Raw genomic sequence first — 17,729 nt, 5'->3', positions numbered from 1 at the left:
AGTATCTTCTCTGAACCTCAAACTTACTATCGGCCTGTGTTAAAACAAAAGATACTATGTTTGTTGTTGAAGACTACATTAAACATGATCTGCAAAACCTTTGGCTTTAATATTGGGATCTTGTTTTCTTACTTTTAATTTGAGAGTGTGTGTCAGTACCTAAAAGTGGTTGGGAAGGGGACTCTGGTATCTCAAGCTTAAAAGGAATAAACCAAGTTTCCATTAGGCCCTGAATAAAATTACTCCTAGGGTTGGAGAGATTGGGTTGTCCTAAAAATTGGTGCTCTGTTATTCTTCATTGCTCACTTCTCTAACACTGGTAGAGAACAATGTTGGAGAGCTCTTGGGGAAAGTGTAAGGGGGGCAGACATGAGCAAATGAACTTTCTTTTACTTTTGATATGTGTATATGTGATCACATAGTCTTTTTTTCCCCTATCTAATTATTTCAGTTTTTTTTTTTTTGCTTTCTTACCCCACTAAGATTTTTAAGATTTTCAGGAAGGGTTTAAATTTTTCATTTATGGAAGTATACATGGTCATTAAGTCAAAGACAAAAATAAAAAGTAGAAAGAAAATAACAAAAAGTAGATAGGGAAAAAAACCTCTCGTGTGGTTCAATTTTTTAATTTAATTTATTTTTTATTTATTTGACAGACAGAGATTACAAGTAGGCAGAGAGGGAGGCAGAGAGAGAGAGAGGAGGAAGCAGGCTCCCCGCTGAGCAGAGAGCCCCATGGGGGGCTCGATCCCAGGACCCTGGGATCATGACTCAAGCCAAAGGCAGAGGCTTTAACCCACTGAGCCACCCAGGCGCCCCCCCCCTTTTTTTTTTAATATATTCTATCTCTACTTCTCTAATTGAAGCAAACTTACTTTTTTTTCTTTTTTCTTTTTTTTTTAAGAATTTATTTATTTGTCAGAGAGAGACAGCACAAGCAGGGAGAGCAGTAGGCATAAGGAGAAACAGGCTCCCTGCTGAGCAAGGAACCCAATGTGGGACTCGATCCTAGAACCCTGGGATCATGAACTAGCCAAAGGCAGATATTTAACTGACTGAGCCACCCAGGCGTATTATTTTTAATATTCCCTTTCAGTTACCTTTGCAGTGTAGAAGAGTGACAAGTTTTTTTTGTTTTTTTTTTTTTTAATTTTATTTTTCATAAACATATAATATCTTTTTATCCCCAGGGGTACAGGTCTGTGAATCGCCAGGTTTACACACTTCACAGCACTCACCATAGCACATACCCTCCCCAATGTCCATAATCCCACCCCCCCGAAGAGTGACAAGTTTTAAGAAGGGATTCTAAATGTAATCCAGTGAATATTTATGGTATTTTATTATTTGGTAGTTGTATATCCTCAGATACAGTTTTTATGTATTGCTTTCTCTACTACTTGTGTATTTTCTAACTGTAAGTTTAGAGAAAAGTCACTTTTAATTATTTAATTATTTTTGTATCCCATTAGTGGTCACCATTGTATTTAATTTTATGAGCTGCTTCGAAAAGAAGAGTAATTTTTTTTTCATAATAAATTTCATTGCCTCTACTCTTTGGAAAAAAATGTACTTAGTATTTATTTGTTTATTTATGTTTTTATGTAGTGACCATTTGTAACATTCACCTTCCATATTAGTTTGCTATGGCTGCCATAATAGAAAGACACAGAACCTATGGCTTAAAGAAACTTATTTCCTCCTAATTTCTGGAGGCTGTAAGTCTAAGATCAAAATGGGCAGTTCTGATTTCTTCTGAGGTCCCTCTCCCTGGCTTGCAGATGGCCACCTTCTTGCTATGTCCTCACCTGGTCATCCCTTTGTCTTTGTCTGTGTCTTAATCTCCTACAAAGACATCAAGTCATGTTGGATTAAGGTCCACCCATCCTGATCTCATTTTGGCTTAATTACCACTTTAAAGGCTCTGTCTCCAAATAGCCACATTTTTGGGGTTAGGACTTCATAGGAATTTTGGAAGATATACAACTTAGCCTGTAAAAACATCTGATTGATCATTCATTCTTGATAAGTGCTTACTGCCTACATGAGGCTTAAATTCGTAGAGTGTACAAACACTAGTTAGTAGTTTTGTGTCCGGGATTTCTATGTATAGTTAAAGAAGCTTTTCTGGTTTACTCATAGACCTAAGCAAGGGTTTCTCATACTTTTTTTTTTTATTTTAAGATCTTAATTTATGGGCGCCTGGGTGGCTCAGTGGGTTAAGCCACTGCCTTCGGCTCAGGTCATGATCTCAGGGTCCTGGGATCGAGTCCCGCATCGGGCTCTCTGCTCAGCAGGGAGCCTGCTTCCCTTCCTCTCTCTCTGCCTGCCTCTCTGCCTACTTGTGATCTCTGTCTGTCAAATAAATAAATAACATCTTAAAAAAAAAAAGATCTTAATTTATTTGTCAGAGAGGTAAGGAGAGAGAGCACAAAGAAGGTAAGAGGCAGGCAGAGGGAGAAGTAGACTCCCCATTGAGCAAGGAGGCTGATGTGGGACTCGATCTCAGGACCCTGGGATCATGAACTGAGCTGAAGGCAGCTGCTTAACCAACTGAGCCACCCAGGTTTCTCATACTTTTTGGTGATTGAACTGTTTCATGAAGTAGTCATGTGGCATAAGTTTTTTTTCCTTTTTCTGCAGTTGTGAAAAGTTGAAAGGTTGCTAATTATAAACTAATAACTATTGTAAGTAGTTAATTACAATTTGTAATAATATAGTCTTAGTTTCCTTTTAGTTTCTTTGAGAAGATTTTGCTTTGATGTACTAAAATACAGTATGTAGTGATTTAAATTCTTGAGTAAGCATGAATGAAGCTTAATGATTTCTGAGCGTAAAGTGGTGGCTTATCTGATCCCTCATAATGTTTTTCTCAGAAGTAGATTATGTCTTTTGGTCTTCTTTAGGAGAACTCGGCATCTTATTCACACATGTGAATAAAACATTATGAATGTTTTTACTCTTAACTTTACAGAGGCATGATTTGCATATAACAAATTATTCACCCAAAGATGGTAATTAGATGTTTTGACAGATATCTGTACCAGTGAAGTCACCACCATAGTGAAGAAGATACAGAACATTTCCACCATCTTATGAAATAAAGTTTTCTTACATTCCTTGGCTCTCCATTTCTTCCTCTACTCCATGGTCCTGGGGTATGCCTGATCTGCTTTCAGTCTCGATTAGTTTGCCTTTTCTGTAAGTTTAAATGAATTAAATCATGCTGTTTTGTGTCTGACTTCTTTCACTCAGAATAATGATTTTAAGAATTCATCCACTGTGTTGCATCTATCAGTAATTAGTTTTCATAGCTGGCTAATGTTTGGCTAAAGTGTTTGGCTAAGTCACATTTTACCAATGGATATTTATATTTCTTCCAGTTTTTTATTATTACTAATAAAGCTGCTATGAATGTTCATGTAAGTTGTTATGTGGAAATATGTTTTTATTTCTCTGAGGAGTGGAATCGACGGGTCACATGATAGGCTTATGTTTAAATTTGTAAGAATCACCCAGTTTTCCAAAGTGTGTGTGTGTATGTGTGTGTTTTTGTTGTTGTTACAGTCCTACCAACAATATGTGTGAATTCTCATTTCTCTAGAGCCTTGGCAACATTTGTTATTGTCATTCTCTTAATTTCAGCTCTTCCATTGTGTGTGTAATGATATCTCATTTAATATGGATTTTCCTGATAGTTAATAATCTTAAGCGGGTTTTAATATGCTTACTGGCATTCCTGATCTTTTGTGAAATGTCTTCACATATTTTAACCATTCTTTTTTTTTTTTTTAAGGTTTTATTTTTTAGTAATCCCTTCAGCCAAGGTGGGGCTTGAACTTATAACTGAAATCAAGAGCCACATGTTCCACTGAGCCAGCCAGGCACCACTTGACCTTTTTTTTTTTTTTTTAACCATTCATTTTTGATTGGGTTCTTTGTCTTCTTATAAATGAACCATTAATTGTTATATAATTGGTTTTTTAGATTGAACTTAAGACTTTACTTGTACTTACTTGTGTGTGTGTCCTCTCTTCTGTTTTGTGTCATGTATCATCATCACATCAGTAAAGATGCATAACTGTTCCATCTTTTTTTTTTGCCCTTTTATTACCACCTTTCCCTTTTTTGATCTTAATGTGCAGCAGCCACTGATCTTTCTCCGCTTCTATAATTTGTATTTATTTTTTTATTCTATAATTTATAATTTTGTTATTTCACAATTATTATATAAATAGAATAATACAGTATTTAGCCTTTTAGAATTAACTTTTCTCACTCAGCATATTTCTGTGGAGATTAATCAGATTTGTCTTATGTATCAGTAGTTTATCTAACCTGATGAGTGGTATTCCATGCTGAACCATTCATCTGTTGATGGACATCTGGGTTTCCATTTTGGCTAATAGGGATGAAAGCAGCTATGAATTCCTGTGTGCAAGTTTTTGTGTATCAGTTTCCATTTCCCAGAGATAAATACCCGATAGTGAAATTACTTGGTTGTCCAAACTGCCAGAGTGGCTGTAACCCTTTAAATTCCTACCAGCAGTAAATGAGTGATCCAGTTCCTCTCTGTTCTCACTATCATTAGGTGTTGTTACTGTTTTTAAATGTAACTTAATCTTTCTTTTTTTCTTTCAAGAGAGAGCATGTGAGAGTGGGTGGAGGGGAAGAAGGAGAGGGAGAGAGAATCTTAAGCAGGCTGTACACCCAGTGAAGAACACAGTGCGGGGCTCAATCTCTTGATCCTGAGATCATGACCTGAGCTGAAATTAAGAGTTGGTGCTTAACCAACTGTGAGCCACCCAGGTGCCCCATTTTTTAAAAATTTTAGATGAGAGCCATTCTGATATATATGTAGTTATATCTTGCTGTCGTTTTAATTTGTATTTCCCTAGTAGGTAATGCAATTATCTTTTCATATACCTTTCGCAATGTGTATCTCCTTTAGTGAATTGTTGATGTCTATATTAGTTTGCCAAGGCTGCCATCAAAGAATGCCACAGAACGGGTGGCTTGATAAACAGAAATTTATTTCTCACTGTTCTAGAGGCTAAACGTCTACCATCAGACAAAAGGCAGGTTTAGTTTCTTCTCAGGCCTCTCTCCTTGGTGTACCAGTGGCTGATATCTCTCTGCGTCCTCATGCTGTCCTGTCATGTAGAATCCCGAAGTCCGACAGACTTCCCTCATTTTGTTTCTTCTCTCCCTTTTACTCCAAGCTGGCAGTGTCTCTGTGGTATAATCCCATCTCTCTCTGGCTTCTGCTCTGCCACCTGATTATATTCATGAGTTGGTACCCACGATATCTTGGTGAAATAATTTTCTAGCCACACTTTTGAAAAAGGTCCGATGATGAGTTCTTATATTTTGCAATATAGATAGGCTGAAAATTTTCCAAATCTTCAAGTTCTAGTTCTTTTTTGCTTAACATTTCCTTCAGTTTATCTTTCTCACTTTTATCATAAGAAACAAGGAGAAACCAGGCTGTGCCTTTAATACTTTGCTTAGAAATCTTGTCAGCTAAATATCCAAGTTTATCACTTTTAACTTCCACTTTCCATACAACACTAGAAGAAAACTAGGAGACAAGTTCCTTCCACTTTATAACAAGGATTACCTTTCTTCCAGTTTCTAATAACATGCTCCTCATTTCATTCTGAGGTCTCATCATAATCACCTTTAACATCCATATTCCCACTAACACTCTCTTTAAGGCAATCTAGGCTTTTTTGTTTTTTGTTTTTTTTTGTCTTAAATATGCACCTCCAAACTGTTCCAGCCTCTATCCATTACTTAATTCCAAAGCCACTTGCACATTTTTAGGTTTGTTATAGCAGCATTCCATTTCTGGGTACCAAAATCTATTGGTTTGTTTTGGCTGTCTTAACAAAATACAGACTGTGTAGTTTAAACGACAGATTTACTTCTCACAGTTTCTCACAGTTCTTCCAGGATACTGGAATTCCTGGTTTGATTACTCTTGAGGCCTCTGCTTGGCTTACATTTGATTGACTCCTTTCTCTGTTCTCACATGGCCTTTTCTTTGTGGGTGTGCACCAGTGATGTCTCTCTCCCTTCTTAGGACAACACCATTTTTACTGGATTAGAGCTCTACCCCTATGACCTTATTTAACCTTACTGATCTCTTTAAAGGCCCTAGTAAAGTCATCTTTGGGGTTGAGGAAACATAGTTCAATCCATAGCAATGTCTTTGTCCCTTTTCTAATTGAAATTTTTTTTGTTAACTGTTGAATTTTGAAATTTGAAATATAGTCTGGATATTAGTCCTTTATCAATTATGTGCAATATGTGCAATATGGTTGCAGATATTTTCGCCAGTCTCTATTCTTTTTCTTCCTCTTAATGGGGAGAAAGAGTTTTAAATTTTGATGAGATCCAGTTTATTGGTGTTCCCTTTTATGGACTGTACTTTTGGTGTCAAGTGTGAGAACTCTTTGCCTAGCTATATAAATGTTTTAAAAATCTGTCCTTTCGTGTTGAAGGAAAAATGATTAGAGATTGCAAATTACAGATTTTCTTTAGCTAGGGGGAATATGTTGGGAGAATATGCTGGGAGAAGTTTCACTTAGGATAGGAGCATCTGATCAGTTGTGAGCAAAATAATTTGTTGCGGATTGGGGGTTGCCTGGGTGGCTCAGTCAGGTTAAGTGTCTGCCTGTGCCTCTGTCCAGTGTTTGGCTCCTTGTTCAGTGGGGAGCCTGCTTCTCCCTCTCCCTCTGCCTTCCATTACCCCAGCTTGTGGTCTGTCTGTCTGTCTCTCTCAAAATCTTTAAAAAAATTGTTCTTACGTTTTTCTGTGTAAGGTAGTGATAGTTTTTGTTCTGCACTTTTAAGGATGTTTATATAGCAATTAGTTTTGGGAAATAGGAAGTGTCTATTTTATCTTACATGGTAGCGTTGTCATCTGCTTGGTCAGTCCAAATGGGAAACACAGAATATCCTTACTGAGTGCCCCAGTCTTACTCTTCACCGTCACTGCATCCCGCTGATTTCAACTTGTAGGTAGTTCTTGCATCTATCCTACATTTTCATCCTTACTACTAACTAACTATTCTGGTTCATCACCTTGTCTTCTCATTCAAGTGTTAAAATTGCCTTTACATAATTCTTTGATTAGGGAGTATCCCTGGGTGTTTGCCCTCATGTTCAAGTTCTTTTTTTTTTTTTTTTTTTTTTGGCAGAGGAGAGGTAGGGATTAAAAAGGGTTGGTTTGAGTGAGCCTTTCTTGATGAGTGTTCTTTCTTGAGAAAAGAAAATTCTTACTTTTTGGCTTATGAAAATATTTTAGTGGTGATTCAAGAATTTTTCTTTTTTCTTTTTGATGATTATGCAGAGGAGATTTTTAGATAGGAGAATCTTTATGCCTATGTTCACATAGATATTTAGCCCAGAACTGAGGTACAGTTTTATATTTTTGTATGATTGATGGGCTTCATTGCAATGTAGCACTTCAATATTTGTAGAGTAGATGAAAATATATATTTAATTATATTTAAGAATGAAGTTTTGTAATATTGTTCATTATTTCTAATTTTTTTTTAAAAGACAGGGTTATTGGGGCACCTGGGTGGCTCAGTGGGTTAAAGCCTCTGCCTTCGGCTCAAGTCATGATCCCAGGGTCCTGGGATCGAGCCCCGCATCGGGCTCTCTGCTCGACGGGGAGCCTGCTTCCTCCTCTCTCTCTGCCTGTCTCTCTGCCTACTTGTGATCTCTATCTGTCAAATGAATAAATAAAAAAATCTTAAAAAAAAAAAAAAGACAGGGTTATTTATTTATTTATTTATTTTTATTTATTTGACAGACAGAGGTCACAAGTAGGCAGAGAGGCAGGCAGAGACAGAGGGGGAAGCAGGCTCCCTGCCGAGCAGAGAGCCCCATGCGGGGCTCGATCCCAGGACCCTGAGATCATGACCTGAGCCGAAGGCAGAGGCTTAACCCACTGAGCCACGCAGGCGCCCATTATTTCTAATTTTTAAGAACTGTATTTTAATAACTATATAATGTAAAAATTGAAATATGGAGGTTTTTTTCTTTTCTTTTATATAGGAATGAAGATCTAAAGCAAATGTTGGAAAGCAACAAAGATTCTGCTAAATTGGATGCTATGAAACGGATTGTTGGGGTAGGTAAAATAGATAATTTCAATTTTGGAAAAGGGACACATAGTGATTATATTAAATATATGTTAAATAATATATTTAGTACCAAGTCAAATATCTCATTTTCCCTTTATATTAACTTAGTATTTCCTGTCTAAAATGTTTTGGAAGAACTTTGGAGTGTCACAATTCCAATACTTGAGTTTTGCTTTTTTTTTTCAGAGCTTGAGTTTTAATTCCATCTTTTCTGTGTTCTAAGTTCCCCATCTCTAATATCAAGATTTTTCTCCTCTGAGATAGAAAGAGCTAATCATTTTAAAGACCAAATAACATTATTTACAACATTATTTTGACTTCCTACGTGGAGGGAGTCTAGATTAGTGAAAGGATTTTCTTGTGTCATTTAATGGCCTAAAAATTGTGAGCATTCTTCTGTGTTTCAAGTTCCCTTACTTCCAATAACAATGCTTTATTCAATTTAGTATCATAGAAGTTCTTTTTTTTTTTTTAATTTTATTTATTTATTTGAGAGAGAGAGCACAAGCAGGGGTGGGAGCAGAGGGAGCGGGAGAAGCAGACTCCCCACAGAACAGGGAGCCCGATGCAGGGCTGAGATCAGGGCCCAACCCAAAGGCAGATGCTTAACTGACTGAGCGATCTAGATGCCGTGTATCATAGAAGTTCTAATGAATATTAGTAAGTGTAAGAACATTAACCAGTTTTCAGTTGTAATGTAAAATTTAAACAATTTACTAATAAGTTATTAGAGGAGTTCAGTTGTCAGTAAGCTAAAAATATAACGCAGTTCCTAATTGTATATACAATTTTTAATAAAATGTTTTTGCAGTTTGTATTGTATGCACACTTTTTTTTTTTTTGCATTCACAGTGAAAACACTGTTTAATTCAGTGATAGTCTAATGCTAAAGAGTTTTGATTTTTTTCTCAGTGGAATTAAATTCATAAAACCTTTGTTTCTCATTGCTTCTGTTTTTTATCACTACCATTGTTGATTTTATTTCCCACATATTTTTATATAATGTCAAAATGTAATATACTTGTATAATTGCACAAATAAACTCTTATAATAATGTGACAGTACAACTGAAACAGTATAATGTGACAACACAACTGAAACAATACTGTTTTCCAGAAGGAAATGCTACCAAATGAGACTTTGAAATCTCCTTTCTTTTCTTGACATATTAAATTCAAATCACCTTTATGAAAGGTAATTATCAGTTTCAATATGTTGTGTTAAAAAAATGACTTGTTACGAAAATCAGATTTATAAAAGTTAAGGACTAACTGTATCTGTAGAATACCTGTAGGTTATTTGATTCTTAAATTCAGGTTTATGTCATTTGGTAATGTAGGGGACATGTTCAAGATTCTTTGTAAATTTTTCAGTTGTTAACACTAAGCCGTATAAATAATTGCATTTCTGGACAAGTAGTTTTTGCTTTATATGGCTTTGATAACACACAGATTTCAGTTAACATAGTTGAGTTAAATAATACCAATCTCACAACAACATGGTTCAAATTTCAGTTATTGGGCTTATTAACAGAGTAATTGCATAATGTGCAAACTTCACCAGTAACTCTTAAATTCACAGCTCACTGTATAGATAACAAATATGCATTATGATCAGTGACCAGTCATGTCACTTCTTTCAAAGTCTTTTATTGATTTGTCACTGTGTACATTACTTGGTTTATGTACAGACAGCAAAACATGTAGTTGTGTTCCCTCCTTGCTTCCCAGTGAGAAACTCACTTGACATTTTATAAAAATGGATAATGAGAGATTTGGTCAGCAAAGATGAAAATGCAGCAAAGAAATAAAAGTGTTAATACTTGGGATGCCTGGGTGGTTCAGGCAGCATCTACCTCCATTCTACCGTCAGTTCAGGTCATGATCCCAGAATCCTGGAATCGAGTCCTGATTCTCCCTCTGCCACCTACTTCCCTTGCTTGTTCTCTCTCTCTGACAAATAAATAAAATCTTAAGGAAAAAAAAAAGTGGTAACATTGGAAATGAAAATCAGGTAGAATGTAAATGGAGTTATAGAGAAAGAGCCAAGAGTGGGAATGGTGACACAGCCATTTTTTGAGAGACTCTAATTTATGTAGCTGGAAGAATGTAGTAAAGGTGAGCTTTTCAACATAAGTAAGGGAAATGGTTGTGATGAAAGGATAAAGATATGCCAGAGAAAGAAATGGTGCCAAAAAAACTTCACATTAGAGGAACTCTGGAAGATAATTTATAATATTGGAAGTGCCAAGGATTAAATGTTGGAAGGTGATACAAATTTGGACAGGAGTTTGGTAATTTACTAAAACATAGGAAAGATGCTTGCTCTGTATCTTACATGGTGAGAATAGGCAAACCCATTCGGACTACTCTTGCTATGTTAATTTCCAGTGTTTCTAATGTTCTAAATTACAAGGTACTAAATAAATGTTACTTTAACTGTTTTTCAGTTTCCTATACATTATAACTGAGAGAGTTTTAATATTTTTATAAAAATTTTAAAAGTCAAAGATTGATTGCAAGAGTTATAATTGATTATCAGGATTGCTTTGCATGGTTTCAGCTTGCTCTCCTGCAGGTTACAATCCCTCACTACCATATAAAGCAAGCACTGCTCTTAATTTCATTAAATTTTGGCTTTTACATTCCATGTAGGAAAAATTATTTCACTAAATCTGAGGATACTGTGGATATTCCTAAATCTGGAAATGTGGCATTTGGTAATTTTTGAAATTACTCTTTCAAACTGTTAAATAAACATTGATAGTCTCATAATCTGGATTATAAAAAATGTAATTTAGGTATAAATAATGTATCACAAAGAAATGTAAAAAAAAGAAATATAAATATAGCCATATATGCCTAGTACTTATAGACTGTCCCTCATTAAGAAGTTTGCATAAAGGTAAATTTCAAATTTGGTTTTTTAACTATAGAACGATCAGTAATTGAAAATTATTCTTTCACTTTGTATGATACCCTCAAGATCTATCCATTTTCTCACAAATGGCAGGATTCCTTCTTTCTCATTGCTGAATAATACTCCATTACATCTATGTATCTATATCACCTTTATCCATTCATCTGTTGACAGATTCTTGGGTTGTTTCCATATCTTGGTTACTGCGAGCAGTGCTGCAATGAACATGGGAATATAGATATCTCTGAGATAGCATTTTATTTCCTTTGGATATATACTCTGAAATGGGGTTGCTGAATCATATGATAGTAATATTTTTAATTTTTTGAGCAGCCTCCATACTGTTTTCCATAGTGGCTATACCAATTTACATTGCTACCAGTAGTAGAAAGGATTTTCTTTTCTCTACATCCTAGCCATCACTTGTTATCCCTTCTCTTCTAGGTGATAGTTATTCTAAGAGGCTTGACAGTAATACCTTATTTTAAGTGTACACAATGTTATATGTCAGTTACATCTCAATAAGTGTGAAAGAAGTTATTCTTTACTTGTTATACAAGTTATACAAGTGTAATGTATTATACAAGATGTAAATATATATATAAATTTTCAAATAATATTGAGGCATAAAAAGTGAAAGTTTCATCCTCTAGATAAAGTTTAGAACCAAATTCTCAAGTTCTGTTAAAAATTGTTTTTACATGAATTAAATATGTATCATGTGTCAGGTACTCAGATAAGACACCTGAGATTTAGGGCACCCGGGTGGCTCAGTGGGTTAAGCCTCTGCCTTCGGCTCGGGTCATGACCTCAGAGTCCTGGGATCGAGCCCCGCTTCGGGCTCTCTGCTCAGCAGGAAGCCTATTTCCCCCCTCTCTCTGCCTGTCTCCTTGTGATCTCTCTCTGTCAAATAAATAAATAAAATCTTAAAAAAAAAAAAAAAGAAAAAAGACACCTGAAAAAAAAAATTGTTTTTAAACTTTGATTAGGATAATATGGAATTAATATATTCCCTTCCCCTTCTAGCTTTCATCCCTCCTTCCTTGTCTTTCAGTAACATTATATTTATATTTTGTAGTTTTTATCATAGAGATCTTGTGCATTCCTTATTCATTTCTGTGTATTTTTAAATCTTGGTAGCCATTTTGAATTGTCTTCTTCATTATATTTTTAACATTAATTATTAATGGCATATAGGAAAACAAATGACTTTTCTGTGTTCTGCATTAGGTTTCTCAGTGAACTCTCTTCTTATCTCTAACAGTTTTTCAGTATCCTGTGCTTGGACTTTCTGGGTTGATAATTACATTGTCAGGAAGTTATGAGAGATTTATATTTTATTTTCAGATATTTTTAACTCATTTTCTATATGGAGAAAAAGCCTACTGGGCTCTATATTGGAACTGCATTAACTCTATAGATCAATTTTGGGGAGAATTAACATTTTAACAGTATTTTGCTTTCTGACTCATGATCATGGTTCTATTTCTTTACTTGTTTTGGTCATCTTTAATTTCTCTCAAAGGTGTATTATAGTTTTTAGTGTTTAATTTTAAGTTCTACTATTTTGTTACTGCTTTCTCAAAATACTTTGTGTTTTTGAGTACTGTTTATTGAGTGATACATTTCAATTTTCAGTAAGCAGTTATTGTTTGCTATTTGCACCCCCCCCTTTTTTTTTAAGATTTTATTTATTTGACAGAGATCACAAGTAGGCAGAGAGTCAGGCAGAGAGAGAGAGAGGAGGAAGCAGGCTCTCCGCCGAGCAGAGAGCCCAATGCGGGACTTGATCCCAGGACCCTGGGATCACGACCTGAGCTGAAGGCAGAGGCTTTAACCCACTGAGCCACCCAGGCGCCCCTGCTATTTGCTCTTTTATTAAGTAACTAATAGTTATTTTACTTAAAATTTTTTCAGTGAGCTCTTAGAGCAATTATTCATTCACCTTTACTTTTGTCCAGCTTTTAATTTGATTTCTAGGTAATACCATATTTCTATGTGGAAGCTTTTAAAATCATTTAGAAATTTTTCTGTTTGGGTGTGTATATCATTTCAAAACATCTTTTGGCTAGAAGTAGTTTCCTGGAGGTCAGTCAGTCAGAATTTGATATTGGCTTCAAAGTTACCTGTATTTTCTTTCTTTCTTCCTTTCTTTCTTTCTTTCTTTCTTTCTCTCTCTCTCTCTCTCTCTTTCTTTCTTTCTTTCTTTCTTTCTTTCTTTGACAGAGAGAGAAATCACAAGTAGGCAGAAGTAGACAGAGAGAGAGGGAGAAGCAGGCTCTCTGCTGAGCAAAGAGCCCAATGTGGGGCTTGATCCCAGGACCGTGGGATCATGACCTGAGCCGAAGGCAGAGGCTTAACCCACTGAGCCACCCAGGCATCCAGACTTGTATTTTCTTTTTTTTTTTCCAAAGATTTTATTTATTTATTTGACAGACAGAGATCACAAGTAGGCAGAGAAGCAGACAGAGAGAGAGAGGTGGAAGCAGGCTCCCTGCAGAGCACAGAGCCCGATGTGGGGCTCGATCCCAGGACACTAGGACCATGACCTGAGCTGAAGGCAGAGGCTTTAACCCACTGAGCCACCCAGGTGCCCCCAGACTTGTATTTTCTTAATGTAAATTTTAAATTTAAATTTCTCTTTATAATTTATGTATCATGAGCCCTGAAAATGGAGTTTTGTCACTTTATACAATTGCAGAGTAATTTTCAGGTCTTTTCATCATAGTTAAAAACATTTAAAGATTTCTGAATTTAATCTGCCAAAATTTTAAATGTTGGTTATTTAACCACATTATTTTCTAAAATATGTCAAAGTGCTGGCAATGCATATCTGTATCTTTCATAGTTGGTAGTCCTATGATTCACTAGAGAATCTTTTCAGCAACATCTAACATTGAGAAACCATAATGATACAGTTTATTTTATGATCTTTCTTTGGTAATGTCTGAGACTTAGAATCATGAAGTAATGTTTCCAGTGTTTCATGTATTAAGTAAAGTCTCATTTGTGCCACAACATTCTTAGGGAAGAAAAGCTGCCTACCTCAAAATCTTGTGGTCACTTATTACACGGCAGGACTCAAGTTGAAGCACTCATACATTATTTTTCTTAATAATATATAGAAGAAAAATATGTGTCTAATATTTATAGCACATGTCCATGTTTTATCCTTGCTTGGTGAAATGTAGTGGACTAAGGAGAATTCGAAATGTGTTATTTCACATAATGAATTAGTAATAAGCTTTTTTAGCTAAAATACCAATGAGTTGACTATCTGGAGTCCTTGGAGGAATGGAATATTTGTATTGAAATCCCCAGTGTATTGAATCTTTGATGTATTTTCTTTTAGCAAGCATTAGATCTTGAAGGTCTTCCTCAGATTAGTTTACTTGGCTCTGTAGTTAAAGGATAATGAGCAAATCTGAGCCTTTCTTTGATGAGAGTCTTAAAATTCCTATAGTTATTATTTTATGTTATTTCATAGTCATACATGTTCCAGAGTATTTGATTGGATATTACTGATCCTAAAAAAATTAAAAGTAGTTTCAGAGTTCTAGGTGTTTTTGTAAATTTTTTTTTTAAAAGATTTATTTATTTGACAGAGAGAGGGATCACAAGCAGGCAGAGAGGCAGGCAGAGAGAGATGAGGGGGAAGCAGTCTCCCTGCTGAGCAGAGAGCCCGATGCGGGACTTGATCCCAGTACCCTGAGATCATGACCCAGGCCTAAGGCAGCGGCTCAACCCACTGAGCCACCCAGGCGCCCTGTAAATATTTTTTTAAAAGATCTTAAGCCAAAGACAAATGCTACATTGTTATTGTTGGAAAAATGAGAAAGTCCATATAAGAAGAAGAAACTAATAATGTATAATCTTTACTATCTCCAGTTAATGTATAATAAACATACTAGTCTAAACCTTTCTGAGCATTCCTAATTCCACTCTTCATTCCTTTAACAAAAATGTTTCAGTTGTGTGTATACTTCAAGGATTCATCTTGTGGTTGATGCTGGCATCTTTTTGTTGTTTTGGGGTTGGAAATTGCTTAAAGGGTCAAGATTTTTCTGCCATGTTGTTAGTCATCAACACCAGTTCTATAAGCAGGGCTGAGTTTTTAGTAGTGATACACCTTAGTGAGTTTTCTTTCAATTTTTCCTCCATTGTTACTTTCTGGGATATAAATCAGGGATCAGTTCTTTTTCTGTTTCTTCATTTATTCTTGGTTGCTGATTTTTAAGAGCTGCCTTTGGGAAAGATCTGTCTTTCTTGCTTCTCCCTCCCCTTGCCTTCCCCTTTCCCTTTTCTTCCCTTCCCTTCCTCCTTTGGTTCCTTCCTTCTTTCCTTTTAAATTAGCCAGTATTTATAAATTAAAACTGTTTAACTTTTAAAAATAAACCATAAAATTTAGAAAAGCACAATTTCTTCTTTTTTTCTTCTTGACTTTAAAGAATTCATGTGGCTTTTTGGATCTAGATTATTATTATTTATAGAAGAACATGAACAACATATGAAAGTCAGTTGTTGTAATACACCACGTTAATAGAATGAAGGGGTAAAAAACCACATGATCATCTCAACTGATAGAGAAACAGAGTTTGACAAAATTTAATAATCTTTCATGATAAAACACTCAACAGACAAGGACTAGAAGGGAACTGACCCAACATAATGCTACAGGCCATATATGAAAAACCACAGCTGTCCTCATAGTTAGTGATGAAAGACTGAAAGCTTTTTTTCTTCAATAAAGACAAGGATGTTTGCTTTTGTCTCTTCTGTCGAATATAATATTGGAAGTTTTAGCAGAACAGTTAGGCAAAAAGAAGAAATAAAATTCATCCAAATTGCCAAGGAACTAAAAAGTGAACTAAAATTATCTTTGTTCACAAACAACATGATTTCATATTTAGAAAAATAAATATTTTACCATAAACTTTAAAAATAAACGAATTTAGCCAAGTTGCAGCATAAAAAAGTCAACACATAAGAATTAGTTGCATCTATACACTAACAATGAACAGTCTGAGAAGGAAATTAAGAAAATAGTCCCATTTACACTAGCTTCAAAAAGAATAAAGTACTTGGGAATAAACTTACCAAGGGGGCAAAAGACTCATTCCTTGAAAATTATTAAACATTGCTGAAAGAAATTAGAGACAATATAAATAAATGGAAAAATATCCTCTGATCATGGATTGGAAGTCTTGGTATTTTTAAGATGTTAGTATCAAAGTGAGTATGTATTCAGTGTAATTCCCTTCAAACTCCCAGTGATGTTATTTGCAAAAATAGAAGAATCTATCCTAAAATTCCTATTGATCCTGAATAGCCAAAGCTTTCTTGAAAAATTTATAAATTTCACACTTCCTGATTTGAAAACTTAATTCAAAGCTACAGTAATCAAAACAGTGTGGTAATTTGACACAGACAGACCTGACAGAGCATGCAGAAATAAACCCTTACATAATATGATCAGATGATTTTTATCAAGGGTGAGAGACCATTCAGTGGTGAAAGGATAGTCCTTAACAAATGTTAGAAATCTGGATATCCACTTGCAAGAAAATGAATTTAGACCTCAGCCTCATTTTGTATGTATGTGTGCACACACATACATGTCTATGTATATACATATATATATACTATGGTAAAGGCAAAATGAGTTAAAGGCCTAAATGTAAGAGCTAAAACTATCAGTCTTATCAATCTTTATCAATCTTACTAATTCTTTCAAAGAATTAATAGTTTCTAGTTTTATTAATGTGTTCTACTGTATTTCTGGTTTCTAATTCATGGATCTCTGCTCTAGTCTTAATTATTTCCCTTCTTTTGTGTGGGTTAGGTTTAATTTGTTGTTGATTCTCCAGATCTTTAAGGTGTAAAGATAGTTTGTATATTTGGGATTTCTCTGTTTTTCTTTCTTTTTTTTTTTTTTTTTTTTTTGTGGTTCTTGGGTTTCTTTTTTTTTTCCCTTTTTGTTTTTTAAGAGTTTATTTATTTATTTGAGAGAGAGACAGTGAAAGAGAGCATGAGTGAGGAGAAGGGCAGAGAGAGAAGCAGACTTCCCGTGGAGCAGGGAGCCCGATGCAGGACTCGATCCTGGGACTCCGGGATCATGACCTGGGCCAAAGGCAGTTGTCCAACCAACTGAGCCACCCAGGCGTCCCGACCCCAACATTCTTAAGCAGGGTGGTCTTTAGCTTCCAAGTGTTTGAATTCCTTCCAAACTTTTTCTTGTGATTGAGTTCCAGTTTCACAGCATTGTGGTCTGAGAATATGCAGGGAATAGTCTCAGTCTTTTGGTATCAGTTGAGACCTGATTTGTGACCCAGATGTGGTCTATTCTGGAGAATGTTCCCTGCACACTTGAGAAGATTGAATATTCTGTTGTTTTAGAGTGGAAAGTTCTGTATATATCTATGAGGTCCATCTGGTCCAGTGTATCATTCAAAGCTCTTTTTTCTTTGTTGATTTTCTGCTTAGTTGATCTGTTTGTTGCTAAGAATGGAGTGTTAAGGTTTCCTGCAATTAATGTATTATTATCAATATGTCTCTTTTTTTGGTTAACAGTTGGCTTATGTAGTTGGCTGCTCCCATGTAGGGGTCATAGATATTTATAATTGTTAGATCTTTTTTTTTTTTTTTTTTTTT

The 17,729-nt window shown here is 35.3% G+C and overlaps 1 protein-coding gene across 1 annotated transcript in view; it reads left to right on the top strand.

Moving 5' to 3' along the window:
- Window positions 1–17,729, top strand: part of LOC111148283 (adaptor related protein complex 3 beta 1 subunit) — a 278,207-nt gene that overhangs the window by 26,464 nt on the left and 234,014 nt on the right. The window contains exon 2 of the mRNA XM_022504764.1: window positions 8,071–8,146. Within this exon, the coding sequence (XP_022360472.1) occupies window positions 8,071–8,146 (76 nt within the window). The remainder of the gene's footprint in view (window positions 1–8,070; window positions 8,147–17,729) is intronic.

Source organism: Enhydra lutris, unplaced genomic scaffold (genome assembly GCF_002288905.1).
Source record: "Enhydra lutris kenyoni isolate GAN:26980312 unplaced genomic scaffold, ASM228890v2 scaffoldscaffold19, whole genome shotgun sequence".
In the NCBI taxonomy this organism is placed as follows: domain Eukaryota; kingdom Metazoa; phylum Chordata; class Mammalia; order Carnivora; family Mustelidae; genus Enhydra; species Enhydra lutris.
The sequence above is the reverse complement of the archived record's forward strand: the minus strand, read 5'-3'. Positions and strand labels throughout refer to the sequence as shown.